Genomic DNA, 22,076 nt, shown 5'->3' with positions numbered 1-22,076 from the left:
GGATTTGGTTTTGGTTAAATCAACCGCATAATATGTTTGCTTTGGGCACACTGTGTGAAATTTCAGTTGATGTTTTGATGCGGTACAGTCAGCCAATTATGTTCACATTTTATTTTTTATTTTTCTCTCTCCCTCAGAAATCTGTTCAGGCCTCCCTGCTCAGACGGCGGTTAGGAATTCGAGCAGCCTTTGAAATTCTTTCCTTCCACAGAGAGATTACATCGCACATTTCTGATCAGGCGTAAGATTCATTTTTAACTCATGGTCATAGACTTGCTTTGCCTTTGGTATTACAAACTGACGACTAGTTAGCGGTTAGGCTGCCTTGGCTCTCAAAGTGGCTGCTTGCTTGGGGGCACCCGGTGCCACGGATTGGCACACCCAATGCTGCAGATTGTGGGCATCAGAGCCCTAAATGGGTACAAAATGTTACCAATGTTTCTAAAGAAGTAGCTTTTCTTTGCCCACTTCCGTTGTCAGTACAATGTGGAAGGGCAGATCAGTTATATATAAGATATTCAGTCTTGCAATTTTAAAATCGGAAAATTAAAGAGGAAGTAAACCCCCCCCCCCCCAAAAAAAAAAAAACCCTGTAAGACAAAGGCATAATGAGTTAGTATGCATCCCATACTAGCTCATTATGAAATACTTGCCTAAGAATGAAGCCCCTGCAGTGCCGCCCGCTTAGCGACAGGACGGCCGACATGTTCGGCCGTCCTGCTTCCTGGATCGCGTCCTCCAGCCATCTGATTGGCCGGAGGCGTGGTGACATCACTGGGAGCCGCCGTACACGGCACAGGGCTCTGAAGGAACTGCACGGGTGGCCGTTCCTTCAGAACGCACGCCCGATCGGCTGGATTAAATGTAAATATCTCCTAAACGGTGCAAGTTTAGGAGAGATTTACAGTACCTATAGGTAAGCCTTATTAAAGGCTTACCTAGAGATACAAGTTCTAAGAGAGGGTTTACAACCACTTTAAAGTATGGGAATAAAGTAAAGGAGCATTATAACCCCCTGGACGGTTTATTTGTTGCCATCTGTGTCCTATTGGGGAGATTTTCCTTCACTTCCTGACCAAACAGGAAGTAAGAGGAAATCCCTGCAAAGGGAATCCATTGGGGCCTCCACTCACTGGAAGATTTCCCCTCTATTCCTTTTCTGGGGACAACCTAAAATTTGAGATTTACTTTTATTTTCAGTTTCAATGATAAACAGGACAAAGAGAGAGGATGAAGCTCCCTAATGGGGGCACAGACAGCAATAAAAAGTTGACAGGGGGGTCTAATCTGCATTTCTCTATTGTTCATTGACGGACACAGCTCCTGATCTTCTTAACCATTGTGGTGTTATACTGCCCCCTACAGGAGTAGGACACTAGGCAGAGAAAAAGCTTGACTACACCTATGGGCAGTCCCAGGAGGTATACTCCCACTCTCTGCTATAGGCACTCAGTTTTTTTTTCTGTCTAGTCAGAAGTAAGGACCTAGTTCCTTGCTGGGATCTTCGGTTGTGGCAATTTTCTAATGCATTTTTTAATTTTTCCTGTGAGAATCTACAATCAAGTGCTGGACTGGGCTACGGATTTGATATTTTTTTTAAATCCAGCAGTCACCCCAGTCTGTCCAGCAAGTGCACGCAGGCCTCAGTTCCGCGCTAGGTTGGTTGCGAAGTAACCCCACTAGACGGGGGCTGGCCTGCGAGTTAAACGTCTCACGAAGTATCATACAACCTGGCCTCAGCCTGAGTCGCAGAGTTCCTCCCGGCCTACAGCCCCCCATTTCGATGGAGAGGAAGTTCTGTCTAGAGTGGTACCCACCTGTTTCCTTGTATGGTAAGTAGCTGTCCCCCCTTTCCCCCTAGAGGGTTTTGGGGTGGACGTGGGCCCCTCCCTGGAATGGTTAGACCCCTGGGTTCTCCTCCTTCCCATGCAGCGTCCTCCCCTCTCTCGATGATCCCTGCAGACACTTAGCCACTCATCTGCCTCCCCCTTCTTTCCTCATGGGGTGGCCTTACCACCTTTTCAGGTCGGTCTGGGGTGCTGAGCTGGGAATTGGGGGGGGGGGGGGGGTTCCACTGGCGACCGGAGGACCGGCTTTTGGAAGGGGCTGTACCTGGTGGGGGCTCCTGCCAGGGCCTCCCTTCCTGCTGGTGTCATTTTCGCGGCTCTTGGGTTGGGGACCCCTCCTGGGCCCCTTGGAAGCCACGTTGTGCCACCATTTTCTTGAAGCCTGTGTGCTGTGTAGATTCAGGCAGCCATGTTTGTGTAGCCTCCGTGGCCATTTTCTAGTGGTTTCTTATTGCTAATAGTGGCCCCCCCCCTGGCAATCAAGTGAGCGCTGGAGAGGGCAGGGCAGAGAGGGGGGTGACTGACAGTCATTGCTCTCCATTCCAAGTTGATCGAGAACTAAGCGATCAACTGTTATGTGATCACTCATTTCTCTGGCTTAGTGTCAGCTGGGAACAGCTGCAACATTAGGCCAATGCTGCAGTATTCAGGTTAGTAGGTTTGTGTATTTCTTCATATACCCATACTACTTTTAAAAAAATGTTTTGGATGGAGTTAAGCTTAAACTGAATCCGTGATCTAAATGAACTTTCTCTTTAGGGCCTGTGTTGACTGTGTGACCTTCATTAAAGTCTTACAGGACGTTAAAATGGATGGCTACTGCAAACTAGCAATCATCGAAGTAAGATTAAGAGGGGGGGGGGGGGGGGTACAATTGCCAATAATGCATTTTATTTTTTTTTTTTTTTAAAAATGCATACTTTTGTTTTCGTTTTAGAAAGTAAGATACTTCCCCAGTGGTGTTATCTCTGCAGAGCAGTTTCAGAAACTATTTGATGAACTTGATAAGGATCCGGTCAGACAGGTATATAGGTTTGAGGTGACGCATGCTGTCATAAGGTTTATTGTGGTGCACCTATTGTAAATCCTGATTTCTCTTCATTATTGACACCATATTACTTTTGGGTATCTGCCCTGCCTGTGGGAGGGAAGACATTAGCGAAGTTTCTTCCTTCCTGTAATTCTGGTGTTACTTTACTTAGCAATGCAGCAACAAGGCCTTCTGTTACTCGGGGTCCCTGTCCTCCTCCCACAAGCTACCATAGTAACATTTTAATTTATGAGTGAGAGCAAAGCAGGACCTGGTTGTCACACTGTATACTCAATATCTTACGCTCGAATGTGGCGCTAATGGGCTTTCTGCTCTTCCAGCTTTAAGTTGCAGTGCTAACATGCCTTGCAGCCCTCCTGGGACTATGGGTATCCCTCTATGTACAGCTCTACAAAACAACAAAGAGAGGGCACACTAGCCTAGCGCATTATCATAATACACAGTTTATTGTTGAATAAAAGCAAATGTTACGCTCGCACCCAAATTAGGTTGACAGGCATATCACAAAATCCAAGAAACGACTGTTCTCCAGATCAACAACGCATGTCCTATAACCCAAAAAGACCCCTTTTGCGCCCACTACATTTTTCGAGTGGTGATCCCTCTTCTTCAGAGCCAAATCGTTTTTGGCTCTGAAGAAAAGGAGTTGCCCCTCGAAACATAAAAGCCATAGCGGTTTTGTGATGTGCCTGTCAACTTAAAGCGGACCTTCACCCTCTTCCACATGATCCTCCCTTTCCACCCCTCGTCCCATCCTGCAGAAGTATTGCACAATATTTAATTTTCTCTGAAAAAATGTCTGGGCTCGCCTTCCCATGCACGTCATTCGCCTTAGGTGATTGAGATGCCCGCTGTGCCCCCCCGGGATATGCGTGTAACATATTCCAGGAGGCATACCCTTTCATTCAAGGAAAGGAGGAGGAGGCGGGGCTATTGGCGTATATTTAAGAGACCCGCCCACTGAACCCGGAAGACATCAGAAATAACGTGGCGGTGCGGTACCGAGCTGTGGCCGGGCATGAGAGGATCTCAGTGGGACAATGCTGGATCCACTGGATGGGTGAGTATCTGAAATGTGCAGATGCCACTTTCAGGGAAGCGGAGTCAGCCAGAGGTCTGCTTTATTTGTGAGTAGAACATTTCATTAATAAATGGTAATAGGCTAGAATGGTGCACCCTCTATGTTGTTTTGTAGTCCTGGTTGTCTCACCAACAGGGCAGTGCTGGGAGGTCACCGCTCTCCTGGTATAATCAGTGGCACTTTGACCGCTATTCACAGTGCCCTGTGTATCAGTAGTGTGCAGAGTTCATCCTATAGGCAGTGCCAGCTGTCTCTTTGGTTGAAGAGCTCTGCTATTTGCACAGGGGGAGTAATGATCTCCCAGTATGATCCGCAGGACTGAGATGTCACTTTGACAGTCCAGTACAGCATTGAGCAGGTGATCGCAGGGTGATGCCGAGGCAGGAGAGGTTGCACATCCCAGTAGAGACTTCATCTGCCTTTTCTGGCTGGGTTGCTTAAAGCTGATGTCCAGCTTTACTGTCACTTTAAATAGTTTGTTTGATCCAAGCTGGCCCAAACAAACTATTTCCTTCATGAACATGTGCCCACTGGGCACTCTGTGTAATCTGTATGTGGCTTTCGCTACCTAGAGTATACAGCACAGTGTCCTGGGTGTGAGATGGGAACTTTCCTTCTTACACCTGGAAAAAAATATTTTCCCTTTTGGGTTTATTAATGTTCTCTGAATCTGAATCTGAAATAATTGGGCTAAGCAGTGCGGCCATTCATGGGCAGCTCTGTATTTTATAAATGAGTCAGAGATTGTGAAGTCATCAACCCGCCATTCCAGCTCAGCCATTCAATGGAAACTTTGTAATAATTGATACAGCACTGGGGCAGCACAGTGGCTAAGTGGTTAGCACTTCCACCTAACAGCACTAGGGTTGTTGGTTCAAATCCCAATCACAGCACTACCTGCCTGGAGTCCTCATGTTCCCCCTGTGCCTTTGTGGATTTCCTCCGGGTACTCAGGTTTCCTCCCACATTAAAAGACATGCTGATTGGTTAATTGGCTCCTGTCTAAATTGGCCCTAGTATATGTATGTTTGTTTGAATGTGAGTTAGGGACCTTAGATTGTAAGCTTCTTGAGGGCAGGGACTTATGTGAATGTACAATATATGTGTAAAGTGGTGCCTAAATTGACGGTACTATATAATTACCTGTATTAGATGAATAACATAAATACAAAGCTGCCTATGAGTGGCTGAGTGCCGCTCGGCCCAACTCCCTTTTTTTCGGGGAGTAAGACAGGAAGGTCTTGTCTGGCACCCGGAACACCGTGCTGTATACTGTATGAAGCAAAGGCTTGGCCCATACAAACTTTTTAAAGTGAAAATGAAAGCGGGACATCACCTTTAAAGCCTTATTGAGAAACCCTAAATCTCAGACATTACTATGGATGGGCAACCGTTTTGCTACCATCTCCCCAATGATAAATCTCACAATGCAATAAATGCAAGGAGACTGTCAGATATGCCATATGTGCCAGACTGCTTGTACGTTGGCAGTGGGCTCTGCACAGACTGTTGCTTGCTAATTACATGAGCAGGGGGATAAGGATTTTGGGAATTCCTGTTTACCAGTTGGATAACTGCTGCCATGTTTGTAAAGGAGATGAATCTGATTATTTTCTGAAATGTACCTGTAAGAAATAAAAGAAATGTAATAAAGCTTTTGTTTTTGCAGCACCCGCCCCAGCCTGTGTACCAGTCTAGATTCCTGCAGATTTTGCAAATCATTGGAAGCCATCGGTACTTCGACTATCTGGGGAACATTGTTGCTTTGGCCAATCTCATTTCTATCTGTGTAAGTAGTAGACATGGAATACAAGTATTGGAAAAGAGAAATGGACAGCGGGCTCACCAGCCTAGCGCATTATCTTTAAATCAATTTATTGTAATAGACATGTATACACATTATACTCGCAAAACTATTATGAAACACAGGCAATAAGCAATGAGGGACCACCAGGGGTCTCCACTGGGTATCCTCAGCTGCCAGAGGCCGTGGAAGGATGTAGACTTCCAAAAAAACGCTTGCGCGTTTCGGGGTGTTCCCCTCTGTCCATTTCTCTTTTCCAGTATCTGCTTTGGGTTACCACGACCTATTGAGAGTGGCAGCATAGCCTGAATTTACTACAGTTCAACCTGAATCGCATTTTCAGAATACCAGCCGCAAGGCCACCCCTCAAGCGCAGGAATCATTTGCTCTTTGTACATTTATGGAATACAAGTATAGCAGGGGGAAGCCTCCTTCTCACAACTTGTCATTTTATTGTACCGCATGCCTGCTTGCTTAGCATCTCTACCCATCTCCTCTTATAGTCATCTAGAAGGCATTAGCTAAACAGAAGTGTAGCCAACCCCTAAAGTGGTTTTAAACCTCAGACATGAAATGAACAAAACATATCCCTCTATAGCAGTGGTCTCCAAACTGTTGCCCTGGGGCTAAATGTGGCCCTTTGCTTGCCTTTATTCGGCCCATGAGGCATTATTCCTGCCACTGACACCAACAATGGAGCATACTTCCTGCCACTGACAACAAAAATGAGCCACTATTCCTCCCACTGACACCAACGATTTCTCCCCCTAATACCAAAGGTCAGGCGTTATTTACTCCCACTGGACACTATCCGGTCCAGTCCTAAAGTCTGAAGGACCATAAACTGGCCCTTTCCTTAGAATGTTTGGAGACCCCCTGCTCTATAGGGTGTAGTTGTCTCAATCCAGAGCACCAAGTGTCATTTCTGTCTGCTGATCCGTTCCTCTGCTATTAACATGAGTCACTTCTAACAAGCTTTCCTGACACCAGAAAAAAGGTAACAGGGTAGAGTCCCTCCCCTCCCCTCCAATCAGCTTTCAAAACTGTCCTCACTGAGCTCTGCAGTGTGTTACTTCAGCTCTCCACCCCCTTTTTCTAAACTCTGAGACAAACTTTAAATATTCAGCACTTTGGATATAGAGAAGAGAAGACTGCAGGTAAACGGGTACAGCTTATGAAGCAGGATTTGTTTAATCTCTATGTATCACCTGAGGCCAATCACTTTACTGGGTAGATGTGAGGGTTTACAACCGCTTTAAATTCCCTAAGACATTTAGGATTTGTGCCTCAGAACTGGGCTACTCGGCTATGGACACTCTGTATCACTCATAGGGAGATTTATCTGATAATGAACACAACTCCTCCCTTTCCTGTTAATTACAGCTCTGTGAGGTCATGTATCAGATCCTTGCACTGGATGGTACTGAGCAATACTGATGAACCATCCTGGACCACCAGAGTCAGGCCAAGAGATAAGCCAAAGACACGTCCGCCTTGGGCGCTTTAGTAGGAGTGGGCACAGAAAGGACAGGACCTGCAACTTTTGAATTTAGTTCACAGCTCATGTAGGGGGTGTGGAATACGAACAATTCTGCCTTGGGGTACTAAAGGGCCTTGTCCCAAAATAGTGTACCCCTATTGTTTTGGATTGGCAGCAGAAGGTGATGCAGGCTGGGACCATCACTAAGCAATATCCAGGCCCTAATCAAAAGCAGGCCCTCCCCGTGCCCGGGACAGGTGACTACTTCATGGGCACCTAAAGTGACATATGGTCCATATTTATATTGCAGCTAAAAACGCACATTCCTCTGCATGCTTTCATAAACCAGAGGTCCAATTATCCAATCCTATTTGTTGTAATGTAGTTCTGCATCCGCTTAACATTTCTATTAATGAGACCCCAAAATAGGCCAAAATGATTATATTATGTTCAGTAAATTGTCTCTGATTTTCAGGATCTCTATCTAATTTGTTTACATACAAGGAATCTCTCATGCAGCATGCCATAGATATAAGCCGGCAACTCAGAGGACTGAAACATTAAATATCTTTATTGGCTACGCAAGTACATCCAGTAAAACAATGCTAAGGTGTTTCGGCCAATGTGGCCTTACTCATAGCATGCTATGAGTAGGGCCAAGGCGGGCGAAACACGTTGGCATTGTTTTTTTGGATGTACTTATTTTGCCAATAAAGATTTTCAGTGTTTGATTTCACTGAGTTTCCAGCTTGTATTGATCAACATTGAAAGTATTGAGGGGCTGCACATCCCAGCCACAAACACCGGTTTTCAGCCTTGGATAGCATCAGCAGCAGTAGAGCTTGGGTATTGTTTTCTGTGATTCGGCGTACCATAGAAGTGCAGTGATGCATTGCCACAGATTACAACAGACTTTTCAAAATGCTTTAAATGTTAAATTGTAAAATTATTCTGGTTGCAGGGTTATTGCAATTTGCTTATTGCTGTTGCTTTATGTGTTAGACCTAATCAGAGTGTTGGTGAGCACATGGAATATGATTTTATTGTTATTTTTGGTCTAGGTTATCTTGATGATCGATGCAGAAAAAGCTGGGAGTGACCGCGATGATTTCTCTTTAGGAGTAGGTACCGCTTTTGATTTAACGTGATCTAATTATTTATTGGAAATGTGAATAATATTGTATAAGAAAGGGGCATCACCAGAAGGCTAAAAAAACCTTGTATCAAGAGATCATCAGCCCGGAAGTAAAACTAGAAAGTGCACAGGGAGTGGAGGTTTAACAATGGTCTCCTGATATGTAAAATTTCATCAAATATACACAGCTTGTTCATATAAAAAAAAAAAAGATTTTTATTACAAAATATATTTTAAAAGGACATATCATCCAATGAGCAGACAACAAGCCCACATACTGTATGTAAAATCAAGTATAAAGGTAACAGTCAGACTTTGCGTGGAGCTTGCCTACATGTTTCGAGGTACACACCGCTTCTTCAGGGCTTCAGTCTCCTCATCTGACTGGATATACCTAGTATTCATATTCAAATAAGTACATGTGTCATTTATATACATATAAACATATGAAAAACTTGCCTTTGCAATGTTGGGGGGCCACTGCAAGGACAGACTTTGTCTAATACACAATTATACATAATTCCAGCGCTTGGAGATCCACCAGAGACCAGGTATCTCGTAGAAATGGCAAGGATAACCGATGTCAAGAATGCTCAGCCAATGCAGCCCTCCTCATATCAGGAAATCTAGTAAAAACTAGTAAAAAAAAACATACAGGAGGCGCAAAGGCCTAGTGCATTACCAGAGATTTATTCTAAAATAAATAAATGTAGACAAATGAGTACTCATAAGAGTAGAGGAAAGGAAGGCATGACAACACAAGATTCACTCCAAAGCAGGAATCGCGTGGCCTACCAAACAATACCGTGTTGCTGACGTGTTTCAGGGGCGCATCTCATGTTCTTATGCCTTCATTTCCTATACTCTTGTGAGTTCTCATTTGTCTACATTTTAATTTTTTTATAAGTCTCTGGTAATGCACTAGGCCAGGAGTGTCCAACCGGTGGCCCACGGAGCTCTCTAATGTGGCCCGCGACATCCTGCTCTGGAATGGCGGTTCAGCAAGCCCAGATCGCAGGTTGTTGACCCGCCATCCCAGAGCATCAGTGTTTTGCGGATGGCATTGGCGGTAGAGGACGCAAGCGGCTGCGGGGAGAGCAGAGCTGCTTAAGCTAATCCAACTCCTGTCCCTGGCGCAGTGATTCCAAATGCACTCCGCCTGTGACAGCAAGATTTTCTACATCCAGCTGCCTGCGGAAAGTGGCAATTCATGCAGATGCAGAAATTGGCAATTCATGCAGATGCAGAAAGTGGATTAAAGGATTAAAAAGGTCAGTTTATGAAATCCCCTTTTAGCAATAGGCATAATATCGGAGGTCTACAATGGTTATTAGGCTGCCTACACACTGATCCACAGGTGCAGCACAGTGCACCTGGGGGTTACCTGCACTGAGCACTGAAAGTGCACCACACCTGCAAGATTTAATAGAAGTCAAGGCAAAGCGCAGCTAATCGGCAGGTGCACTGTGCTAGTGTGCTGCTCTGCGGTGTGGGTAAACTGCAGTGCATCAATGTGAAAGCAGCCTTAGGACCCTTTCACATGAGCTGTCTGATCGGGTTCGCCTGTTTGTTTTTTAGGCAGACTTAATCAGACCCTCCATTTACCTTTATGGAGCGGTGAATGTACACCAACTTGTGTCGTTTTACACCCGCCTACCTCCAGTCCGATTCGCTAAGAAAAGCAGAAGAGGATCCATTCCCCTCCATTTGGGGTGATCGGATTGGCAGGCTCATAGAGCAGAGCAGGCTGTGTCCGTGTCTGCTCTGCATATGCGGAGTGGACAAAGACCTGTCATCTGCCCGCTCTGTTCTGCTCATTGGGGGATCAGCTTACAGATTCTGCCCCATTGGAAAGGGACCTTATGGGGGGCTCAGGACAGTAAGGGCTCGTTTACATTACATTGTTGCCCTTGGCCAGTTTCCAAATCACTAAAGTGGCCCTTGCTCTTCAAGAGGTTGAGCACCCCTGCTCTCTAGGCCTTTGGGCCCTCCTGTGTTTTTTCTTATTTGTAGACTAATGCCTGGATTTTGGATTTAATCTACACTTTTGGTCATCTAGTGGTTAGCAAAACAAGCACTTGATATTCTCTAACTGTCCACTCCATTATCTGCAGGCCATCAACTGTTTCTTCATCCTGTACTACGTTCTGGAGATGACCCTGAAAATCTTTTCCCTGGGAATAAGGAACTACCTCTCCTATCCAAGCAATATTTTTGATGGATTTCTAACATTCATCTTACTGGTAGGACATTCTTCTTAACTGGAGCCAATGTGTGTGCTGGGCATGTTTTCAGGTTTTCTTGGTGTTAATGCCCTAATCCTTCCAAAACTATTTTTTAGTTTGGAACAGAGCGGGTAAGGGGTGCAACCACATGGGGTATGCACATGACAGAAGGGAACTTGGCCATTTGCTTTCAACAGACTTGTGGCTTCCTCAGCCATGCTGTGGTTAAGGGAGAGGTCACAGACATGGAGAAGTTACAGGAAACCTGTACTGACGGAAATACAGGGGCAGCCATTGCGGACTTCCTAAGAATCCTCTTCTAGCTGTCTCATGGTCGAACTATTTTTTAGTCAGTGACTGGGAAAAGCATACAGCTAATGAAGCCATAGAAAAGTTTAAACTCATGATCTCCATACTTCTCCTGGGTCAATGACTACAGAACACCTCCCTCTCTCCTTGTCTCCATAACAATTGGGGGGCATAGAGAAAACGGAGAACAATGTAACTGGCAATAGCAGGCAGACAGCTTCAACTCAATAGAATTTTTCTTCTTCTTCTTTTTTTTTTTTCCATTGTTTAGTGTTGCATTAAAAAAAATATATATATATTGTTGTTGAGCACTCTGTTAGTTCTTTGAGTGTAACTGCCAGGCAGACAGCTTACACTGGCAGTCTGCAAGAACCCTGCATTTCCTCTGCGATCTGCTGATTGTGGGTGCAATGCTTTACAGGCTTCTAGTAAAAAAAAAAAAATATTTTTTTTTCCTGCAAAAAGATTTGCATTCATTATGGGGAAGGTATCCTATGTATTGACTAAGTTATTGCGAAACAACCGGATCATAGCAGAAATTGCAAAATTTCTCTGGTCCATTAGGTGTGTGCAGCTGTGAGAGCGCATGCGGATAATGAGCATATGAACCAATTCTGAAATGCTTGACACGTGAGATAATAAAAAGGAGTGGATATGAACACAATTAGGGCTTGTTCACATGGGCAGGTGGAAGGCGGTAAAAACAGGCAATTGTAACGCCCACCTAAAAGATGGCGTGCAGCTGCTGAGGCTTGTGCATGTGTTGACTGTGCTGCAAAACTTATACCCCCCTGTCACTTTCGGCAGACCGCTCCCCTGCCAAGTGCCACTAATTCAAGTGAACTGCACCACATCGCAACCGTGAGCCAAGAGTGCTATTTACATACAAAATCCTCTTTAAAATTTTAAGAAAAAAGCAGCTATTCTGTAAATGACAAAATTGCCTGGCAGCTGCTGCTCTATCTCCCTCAATTTACTGTGGATCGCTTTTTAGAAGGGTGGCAAAGGCTGCTGGCCTTGTGAATGAGTCCTTAAAAGATACACCTGATCATTGTAGTCCTTCAGGGATTTCTGTTTGATATGTGGGGTATAACTGAGCTCCAAAATGTATCAGATGACTTCTCTTGCAGCGCAGGATTGGTACATATGGCTTTCCAGCTTCAATCTTTGAATCCATTCTCTTGTAGGTGTTGGAAATTGCTACCTTTGCTATATACAAGTTCCCGCATCCTGGCTGGTGAGTTAAGATGTTTGCTTGACTTTTCACTAATACACAATCTACTACAATCTGATTAGAATGAAGTGACTCTTAGGCCTGTGTCATGCGGGGGCTTCAGCATTATTTATATGAGCAGCGTGAACAACAAGCTTTGACAAAGCATTTGCAGAGCTTTCAGCAAGATTTGTTAAAGCTTTTAAAGTGCCTCTAAGCTTCAGTTTGTAAATTTTGAACACAGATCCTAATGGGAGTGCTGATTGCCACTTTAAGGAGGCTGTTGGCAGGCTTCAGCACTTCTTGAAGTTTGATGAAAGCCTGCTGAAGCTTGCTAGCAGCTTGCTTAAAGTGGTGTTCCAACCTCACCCCCTCCCCCTCCCCCTCCCCCTCCCCCTCCAAAAATTGAAAGTCAGCAGCATTGGATCAGTGTGCTGTCTATCATAGGAACTGGTCTAGGAGGCAGGACTTTGTTACAGCAGCCGCCAGGAGTTTCAGAATTAAGGTCAGTGTCACAGCAGGAGATCCCCTCTGTGTGTGATCACACATACACGTTTAGGCATGGAGCGGAGGACTCTGACAGGGGCGTGGCGGGATGACGTCATTGATGCAATCATTCTCTGCATCAATGCAGAATTATTTAAGGATGCATCGCGATGCATCAATTACATCATTATTTTTAACACCCTTCGTATTAAATTAACCCCTGTGTTTTTATTATTTTTTTTTTTTTTTTTTATAAATTACCCACCAAGCAGATGCAGCATTGTCGTGCCGAGATCCTCTTCTAAGCATCTGCCCCTCAGGTCCCACACCATCATGTTTGTGTGTAACGTCATCGGGATTCCTAACAGCTCTTCTAGATTCACCTGGCGAGCCTCCCCATGAGGCTGCATGCACACAGGACTTTTTGCAAAACTCTCCTAAAAGCCTTTTTTTCCTGGCAGCAATGCTGTGGCAGGAAAAAAAAAAGCCCGATGCTTGTAAAAGTGTCTGTCTAAAGCTTTTATAAGCTTTTAGGCGTGTTAACAGGCATCAAGAGCTTGGAGCATAAAGCCCCGTACACACAATCAGATTATCGAACGATCCGTCGTCCGTTTTTTGTGGCATGCTAGTCTGATGTGGAAAGTGAAGAGGTTATTTTCATACGAATTTTCCCGTACGACCGAATTCTACCTCAGAAGTGATGTCATGTGTTGGATTGCTTTGTATGTGTTCTTTCGTCTCTGATCATGCCTAGTCTTGCTCTTAAGATTTTTTTCCGTCAATCTGTACTAATGAGACGAAAATCGGACGTTGTTTTGACGGACGACAAAAATTATATAGCCTGCACATCAGGATTTTGTCAGCCGAAAAGTCAGAGTCGGCTGTCGAAAGCACCATACTAACAATCCGAAAATCAGCAGATCGGTCGTCGGACGAATTTTCCCTACAGATTTTCTTATCGTGTGTACGGGCCTTTAATTTATTTCATTGGCCAGAATAATCTATTCTGGTTATTGAAATGAATTAAAGGAGTTGTAAAGTCAGAAGTTTTCATTTTATTTTAGTGCATTCTATGCATTAAAATAAAAAGCCTTCTAATAGTTACCTGAGCCCCATCTCTATTCCGAGATGTCCACAAGTCCCTCGGCCGTCAGGGACTCTCCCTCCTAGCTGAGACACAGCAGCGGTGCTTATGGCTCCAACGGCAGTCAAAGTCTGTTAGCCAATCAGGAGAGGGGGCGGGGCCGAATGGCAGCTCCGTGTCCCAATCGCTCGGGCGCTAAACATGCCTTGTGTTAATGTGCATTTAGCAGCGTCAAGCGTTTTTTCTCTGCCAAAAAGCTGCTGCTCATGGACGCAATGGCAGTGGACTTCTTTTCCTGTCTCTAAAAGCCTCTGCCACTAAATGCTGCTAAAAGCCTGTGTGCATGGACACATAGGCCAACATGCAGGGGAGTTTAGAGGCAGAAAATAAAAAAACTGATGCCCTTAGGAGCAGCTGCCAAACTGTCCCGTGTGCATGAGGCCTAAAACGCTGCTAGCCCCCCTCAACTGTAAATGAATCACTAAGGCCTCCTTTGGTATGTGATGTACAAATCCCAGGAGGCACAGCAGAGGAATGTGTATTGTAGGTGGGATTAAGGCCCCTTTCACACTTATGTGACGCGACTTTGCCGCGATTTTGACGCGATTTTGAAAGCTATGGCTATGGCTCAAAACGCAATCAAATCGTGGCAAAGTAGTGCAGGAACTACTTTGAAGTCGGCGCGACTTCAAAACGCACTGATATGAATGGGACTCATTGAAAATAATGGAAAACGACTTGTCATGTGATTTTGCTGTCTCTTAAAAAAAAAAAAAAAAAAAATGTAGAATAAATATATTATACAGGTGGTGGAGGGGTGGACAGGAGGGTTTTTTAATTTATAGGTGAAGATTTGCTTTAGGTTGGGAGAGCAGTTACCTTTTTTTATTTTTTCTGCTTGCACTTACAAAAACAGCCAGCAGTGGGAGCTCCGATATCTTTCTTGGTGGGCTCCTTTTTAAGAATGGGCTTTTAGGTTTGTTACATTTGTCCTGAAAGCAAACCATTTATTTGCACATAAAGCGGCAAACAAACACACACCTACCTCACTGCTACTTCTATCTGCAAAGCCCATGGGAAAAACCCCTCTTCTAGCCCTGTGTGAACTCCAACGGGTAAATTGGAATCTGGATTATGATATCCCGTCCTTACTGTATATTCTTGTCGATAAGGGGGGCGGCATGTGACACCTCCCTTCTCTCCATTGTGATAGTCCCATGCTCCTATTGATTGGCCTAGTGCTGCCAGAGGGCTGGAGTACATACAGTAGCCCTGTGTGAAGTCCAACAGGTAAATGGACTTTAAATTGGGATCTGGATTATGTTACCTTATCCTTCTATATTCCAGGAAACCGGACATACAGGGCCTCTTGTCTCTCTGGGAGATGGTTCGTCTTGTCAACATGTTTATCGTTTTCCGATTTCTAAGAATCATCCCAAACATGAAGGTCAGTGCCTTGTATTTTGTCTTTTCACTTCCAATTCTTAGGACCACTTGCAAAGTTGGGTGCAGAAAAATGGGCAAAAAGTCACACAGTTCCTCGCTGAAGCAAAGGAAAGCTGATATAGTCTGCAATTTTTTTATATCAAATTTTGTAGCGCTGTCACTTTAAGAATGATTAAAGCAAAATTATACAATGAATGTCCTTCATATAAAGTTCAACACCATCCTTATCCTGTGTGCAATCACTTCCAGTATCCTTGTGCAAATTGTTGTAGAGTGACAACTTATCCACTGCCACCGAAAGGTCATAAGTCGCTTATCAGAAGATGAGACCCCCTTAACCACTTAAGCCCCAGCCCTATTTCGGACACTTTTTGTTTACAAGTTAAAAGCAGTATTTTTTCCTAGAAAACTACTTAGAACCCCCAAACATTATGTATATTTTTTAAGCAAAGACTCTGGAGAATAAAATGTCGGTCATTGCAAAACTTTTTGTCAAGCGGTATTTGCGCAGCGGTCTTTAAAACGCCATTTTTTTTGGAAAAAAATTGAAAAATCACATTTCACTGCATTTAAAAAATACTAAACAGTAAAGTTAGCCCATTTTTTTTGTATATTGTGAAAGATGATGTCACGCCGAGTAAATAGATACCCAACATGTTACGGTTTAAAATTGCGCCCCCCCGTGGGATGGCGACAAACTACGGTCAATAGAGATCTCAATCTGCGACGCTTTAAATTTATTTAACGGTTACCAGTTTAGAGTTAGAGTGTAGCTCTTTTTTTAAAATTATTGCGCACGCTCTGGCGATCGCGGCGATACCTCACATGTGGGGTTTGAACAGCGATTTCATTCGCGTCTCGACTTGCGTATACTTTTTTTTTGTGTGCGAGCTAACGGTGACGGGGGCGGCAATTTTTTTTTTTTTTTTTCCTATTTTATTTTTTTAAACTTTATTAAAGGTTTTTTTAAAAAAAAAAAATCTGATCACTTTTATTGCTGTCACAAGCAATGTAAACATCCCTTGTGACAGCAATATGTGTGACAGGTACACTTTATGGAGGGATCGAGGGTCTAAAAGACCCTAGACCCCTCCACTACACTTCCCTGTATGCAAAACGCCGAAAACTGCATTTTTGCATACAGCCGTTTTTTAAATTTGCCGCCTTTTGCAGCACAGTAACCCGGAAGTGACGTCATGGACGCCGCCTCCGGGTTACGTCATCGGAGCCCCGATCGATGCCGTTTCCGGCATTCATCGGGACTCCATCCAGCCGGCGGACGTGCCGGCTGGGTGCTCGGGAGCCCCGGGCAAAGCCACGGAAGGCGGCAAAGCCGGAAGGCCCCGGGTAACGATCGAGCGGCTCCTGAGCCGCATCGGTCCTTACCGACGGAAAGCCGACCGTCGGCTTCAAACCACGGTACCGGGATGATGCCTCTAACTAGAGGCATCATCCCGGTATAAACCCGCAAAGTGTACCGACGTATCGGTACGTTGATATGCGGTAAGTGGTTAAAGGGATTGTAAAGTCAGGATTTTTTTTTATCTTAATGCATTCCATGCATTAAGATAAAAAATCCTTCTGTGTGCAGCAGGACCCTAATACTTATCTGAGCCCCATCTCTATCTAGCGATGTTGTAGGAGAGACTCGACCATCCGGGACTCTCTGTCCTGATTGACTGAGACACAGCAGTGGCACCATTGGCTCCCACTGCTGTCAGTCAATTTCAGCCAATGAGGAAAGAGGGGGCGGGAGCTGAACCGTTGCTGTGTCTGAATGGACTTGCTTTTCGTTGCTTTTCATGCTATAATATCCTAGTTCTGTTACCTTTTGTAGGTGATGGCTCTAGTAGCAGGCACATTGCTGGATCTAGTGAAGAATCTTCGGGCATTTGCTGGAATCCTTGTGGTAAGTACCTTTTATGCTGATCCGTTTTTTAGATATTGATTGTTTGGTAGTTTATACATAGATATAAAATGTATATAAAAATAAATACCTTTCTGTATAAATGACTGGAAACACCCAGCTGAAAGTGCACCTGTGCCCACCAAATGCACTACGAGGTGAGAAAGCAGCTTTGCATTGCCACCTACCTATCTTTATCATACAGAAGAGGACACAGGGCTTATACTGTAGTCATAGACATTCATGGGTTATATGCTGGCCACCTTCAGGTGATATGACACTGGCAAAAATCTTTGCTAGGGCGGTCCCTAGTGCTTGCTCATATAACCTCCCCCTCCAGATTTTTTGCCAGTGTCCTTAGGTTATGAACATTTCCTTCAGGCATATATATCAAGATCTAAGTGCTTATCGTGCTGGGCTATGTAGCAGTTTGCGGATCAGTAACCCTCCTGTGTTTACCCTAAAGACTTTACCCAGACTCCACTGTGTGGGACCACCCTGTAATTTTCGCTTCAGTCACTGTATTCTGCATTAGGTGCTCACCTTGGTACACTGTTGCAATGCATGTAGTTAGCCGCTTTAGGGTGCTTTACGTGCCCAGGGCTGTGATCCGTCTGTTTTGGTTCTCAGACCCCTAATGATCCTTCGGGGGTATGACCACCATGATGGGCAACTCTGAATCCCTAACAGGCTCATTGGCATGGATAAGGTAAGTCGGTTTCCCTGTAATTAGAAAACCTGCAGTGCTTTGCACATGAAGCAGATCCATAGTTGCAGAAATGGGGCCAGTTTGCTGACCTTCAGGCTTTAGGGAGACCGGACTGTGGCCATTGGGAGTTGAAATTGTTCTGGCGGCAGTGGGAGTAAACAGTGTTTCTTTGGAATAAGGCGGATGAATAGTGCCCTATAGCTGATGTCAGTGGAAAAATAGTGCCCCATCGTTGGTGTCAATGGGAGTCATATTGCGCCATTATTGGTGTCGGTGGGAGGAATAGTGCCCCACCATGGGTGTCAGAGGGAGGAATAGTGCCCCATCTTTGGGTGTCAGTGGGAGGAATAGTGCCCCACCATTGGTGTCAGTGGGAGGAATAGTGCCCCATCGTTGGGTGTTGGGTGTCAGTGGAAGGAATAGTGCCCCACCATTGGGTGTCAGTGGGGGGAATAGTGCCCCATCTTTGGAGTTTCAGTGGGAGGAATAATGTCCCATCATTGGTGTCAGTTGCAGGAATAGTGCCCCATCATTTGTGTCAGTGGGAGGAATAGTGCCCCACCATTGGTGCCAGTGGAAGGAATAATGTCCCATCATTGGTGTCAGTGGGAGGAATAGTGCCCCGTCATTGGTGTCAGTGGGAGGAATAGTGCCCCATCATTGGTGTCAGTGGGAGGAATAGTGCCCCACCATTGGTGCCAGTGGAAGGAATAATGTCCCATCATTGGTGTCAGTGGGAGGAATAGTGCCCCGTCATTGGTGTCAGTGGGAGGAATAGTGCCCCATCATTGGTGTCAGTGGAGGGAATAGTGCCCCATCATTGGTGTCAGTGGGGAGGAATAGTGCCCCATCATTGGTGTCAGTGGGAGGGATAGTGCCCCATCATTGGTGTCAGTGGGAGGGATAGTGCCCCACCATTTGTGTCAGTACTCTGTGAATGAATGACACGGCTATGCACGGCTACACTCCTTTTACAAAAGTGACATCTGGTACGGGGAACTGCTCCCCATACTGCTGTCACAGGGAGACATGGGAGTGCCGAATGGCTGCAGGAGCGGGAACATGTTCCACGCAAAAAACAGGTGGAGTATGTAACATGTTCCTGAATGTGAACTTCTCCTTTAGGCAACAAACTTCAGATTTAGCCAGATCCAGGGATCCTCTACCCTTCACAGTAGATGCCCTGGTGATTCCTTTGACTACATTCCTGCTGCTTTATGCCTTGTCTCTGGTAAAGATTATTATATTCTGGTTTCTTAACCCTTTTAGTTGGGGTTCTTGGTAGTCTTGTTTGCTTTGTTGCCCACCCTTGATGGTGCATGATCTATGAATACAAGTCCTGTGTCCTGTACTGTGCGATTCAGATAAAGGGAAGTTTGATCTGTCTGTATATTCCTTATCTTGGAGTACAGTAGAGGGCACGGGACGTTCCCCTAGGTTTCCTGTTGTCCTAAAAAAATAATGAAATAAAAAGGCGTCTCACTATTATACGCACTTGTTGTCTCCACCTTGCTTGTTAGCAATACTGTTAAAACGGAGTTCCGGCCTATTTTGCAACTTAAGTGATTCCTGGAGTGCTCGCTATGCTGATTAACAATTGAGCATTTTCAATTTTATTTGGGGGTCCCTTACCTTATTTTCATGGCATTTTGGATTGTACTTCCTCGTTCTCCCCCCTCTGTGGCCGCAGCCACTGACATCACTTCCGCCTTTGCATTGCATCCTGGGAGCTGTTTGTCATCACTCCCAGGAGGCTGGAATCAGGAAGAACTCCCAGAACACTCCCTGGAATCAGGAAGGACACAGCAGATTACACTGCGGCTTCAGATGCCCATATCCAAGATGGCCGCGCTCAGACAGTGTTTTTAAAAGTAAGATTTTGACTACAATCCAATACTGTACACCTTGTAAGTATGAGAATAGCGGTTCTGTAAAGGGCGATGGATTAGTATTATAGGGGTATTTTTAGTTTAAAAAAAGTATTTGAGGCCGGAACTCTGCTTTAAGAGCTCAGCAGGAAGAGCCCGCTGTGTTGAGACCTGTCCTTGATCTGGGGATTGTGCCTGCCAAAAGAGCTGTAAATTGGATTGTAGTGGTATTTTATTTTACAGCACATTCACCAGATCAAGCCGAGGCTTCAATGTACTGTAAATGGGTTGCTCTGATCTCATAACATAATATTCGCTAACAATTGGAGGATGGAATGAGACCATGGTGACATTAGGCCTGGGAAAATGGCTGCGTTTGCCGCTGTCAGAACACCAACTATTTATATAGCTAAAGTTGGTTGCTACATGAAAATGCAAAAAGATGATTACTGCCGATAGCATATCTAGATTGAAACAAGAAAAGCAGCATTGGTTACCTTGTCTTACTTTTTTCTCCTTTAAATACCTGCCTAATGCACTGTTAAAAGATCACTTTTACAAAAAAAATATACATTTTTTTCCAGGTAAAAAAATATGCATTTATTTATTTATTTATTTATTTTGGGGAGCTGTAAAGCATTGCACCCACAATCAGCAGACCGTGGTTGTAATGCCATGGTCCAGCAGACTGCATGTGCAGCTGTCTGCCCGAATCTCTGATACGGCAGGCAGGTAGACTCTGACCGGAAGCTCAGTGAACTATCTTGAGCGATCAACTGCGCCCTGGTAGTTCATTGAGAACTAGAAGCTGACAGCCACAAAGGCTGATAGTACTTTCAAGTTTTTCCATTCACAGAACACTGAATGAATGACGTGGGCTCACTGTCATGGTGGGGATCGGGAAGGGGTTTGGGGGCTGGTGCATTTGTAACATGGTACACCCTAAATATCCTTTAAAAAAAACAAACATGCCTATAATTACCTGCTCTGTGTAATGGTTTTGCACAGGGGTGCCCCGCCGGCACTGCAGGCCCCTCTTCTTAATCAGGTGCCCCCGCGGAAAGCCGCTTTCCATGGGGGCACCATGCAGGCTTGATCCAGCATCCATTGACACAGACAGCTGGACTCCGCCCGGGCAGCCCAGATCCTCTTTTCGGGTCCTTCTTCACTGCTCCTGGCCCCTCCCTAATGTTGCGTGCCCACAGCAAGCAGCTTGCTATGGGGGCACCCGAGCCAAGCAGCTCCGTGTGTTCATTCAGACACAGAGCTGCTGTTCGGCCCCCTCCCCCTCTCTCTCCTGATTGGCTAACTGAGCCAATGGCGCCGCTGCTGTATCTCAGCCAGGAGGGAGAGTCCTGGATTGCAGAGGGACTTGTGGACATTGCTGGATAGAGATGGGGCTCTACACAGAAGTTTTTTTGTCTCAGTGCATAGAATGCATTAAGATAAAAAAAAAAAAAACCTTCTGACTTTACAACTCCTTTTAAGGCTTTACAAGCACTTTAAGCAGCCCATACATTAGTCTTTTTTTTTTTTTTCCATCATTCAGTCAGCAGGTTGAACAAAAAATGCACTCAATTCTATATCAAATGTGTGGGCGGGGAAATATTCTCTGCTGAACTATTGTTTTCTGACAGAGGGGGAGATGACCCCCTGTCAGAATACACTGATCAGGGCTGCTTATAGCCTATAGCCAGCGGCACGGATTGAGTAAGGAAAAAAACGTCAGGCTCGGTGGATCAAAATTAAAAACAAAAAAAAGTGCAAAGTCCTTAAACATTATTTTGGATTGGTGGATCAAGCCTGCTCATACATGGATCGAAATTTGGCTGGTCCCTGCTGAACTGGCTGAATTTCGATCCATGTTTTGTGCTTGCTGTATGACTATAATTTAGGTTTCAGGTTTAGGTATCTGAAGTTTCAAATGGTAAACTGGGTTGGTGACACTGTAAAGAAACAAAAAAAAAAAAAAAACAAACTTAAAAATCAAGTTGGGTTTATGAAAGCTGAATATTCCGTCTGCTGGGGCATCAAGAGAAAACCAAAATTTGATGTGCAGTTTAGCCAACTGCCTTATACTTTATTACGCTTTTTGACTCTGTGTTTTTATTTAGGTGGTATACTATGTTTTTGCAATCATTGGTATTGCCCTGTTTAGAGGTGTTCTGCCGAATCCAAGGAACACGAGGTAAATTATAGTTGCTAAAATAGTTTATTTTGGGCTTAACATACTTTTGGAACGATAACCTTCTTGGACATTAAAAATGAATAATTTTTTTTTTCTTGTGAAATATTCTTAGTTCTCCAGCTAATGAGAGCATCACCAATGAGACTGCACAGTGTGGGACCTTTGAGCAACTCGAGTATTGGCCGAACAACTTTGATGACTTTGCTGTAAGTCCTGCAACCAGTTCCTCTCCTGTAGCAGTGGT

General features: G+C 44.8%; 1 protein-coding gene and 1 long non-coding RNA gene across 2 annotated transcripts in view; both read left to right on the top strand.

Moving 5' to 3' along the window:
- LOC309565207 overlaps positions 1-22,076 on the top strand; it is a 1,884,446-nt gene that overhangs the window by 1,671,018 nt on the left and 191,352 nt on the right. The window lies entirely within an intron of this gene.
- TPCN2 (two pore segment channel 2) overlaps positions 1-22,076 on the top strand; it is a gene marked incomplete at its 5' end in the record, with an annotated part of 79,341 nt that overhangs the window by 37,443 nt on the left and 19,822 nt on the right. Inside the window, 11 exons of the mRNA XM_082269963.1 lie at positions 138-241; positions 2,607-2,688; positions 2,785-2,871; positions 5,649-5,768; positions 8,325-8,384; positions 10,513-10,641; positions 12,120-12,169; positions 15,063-15,162; positions 16,999-17,070; positions 21,759-21,832; positions 21,945-22,038. Coding sequence (XP_082126089.1) covers positions 138-241; positions 2,607-2,688; positions 2,785-2,871; positions 5,649-5,768; positions 8,325-8,384; positions 10,513-10,641; positions 12,120-12,169; positions 15,063-15,162; positions 16,999-17,070; positions 21,759-21,832; positions 21,945-22,038 — 972 coding nt within the window. The remainder of the gene's footprint in view (positions 1-137; positions 242-2,606; positions 2,689-2,784; positions 2,872-5,648; positions 5,769-8,324; positions 8,385-10,512; positions 10,642-12,119; positions 12,170-15,062; positions 15,163-16,998; positions 17,071-21,758; positions 21,833-21,944; positions 22,039-22,076) is intronic.

Source organism: Pelophylax lessonae (assembly GCF_965119305.1).
Source record: "Pelophylax lessonae genome assembly, chromosome: 10".
Classification (NCBI taxonomy): domain Eukaryota; kingdom Metazoa; phylum Chordata; class Amphibia; order Anura; family Ranidae; genus Pelophylax; species Pelophylax lessonae.
This window is presented reverse-complemented; position numbering and strand designations above follow the sequence as displayed.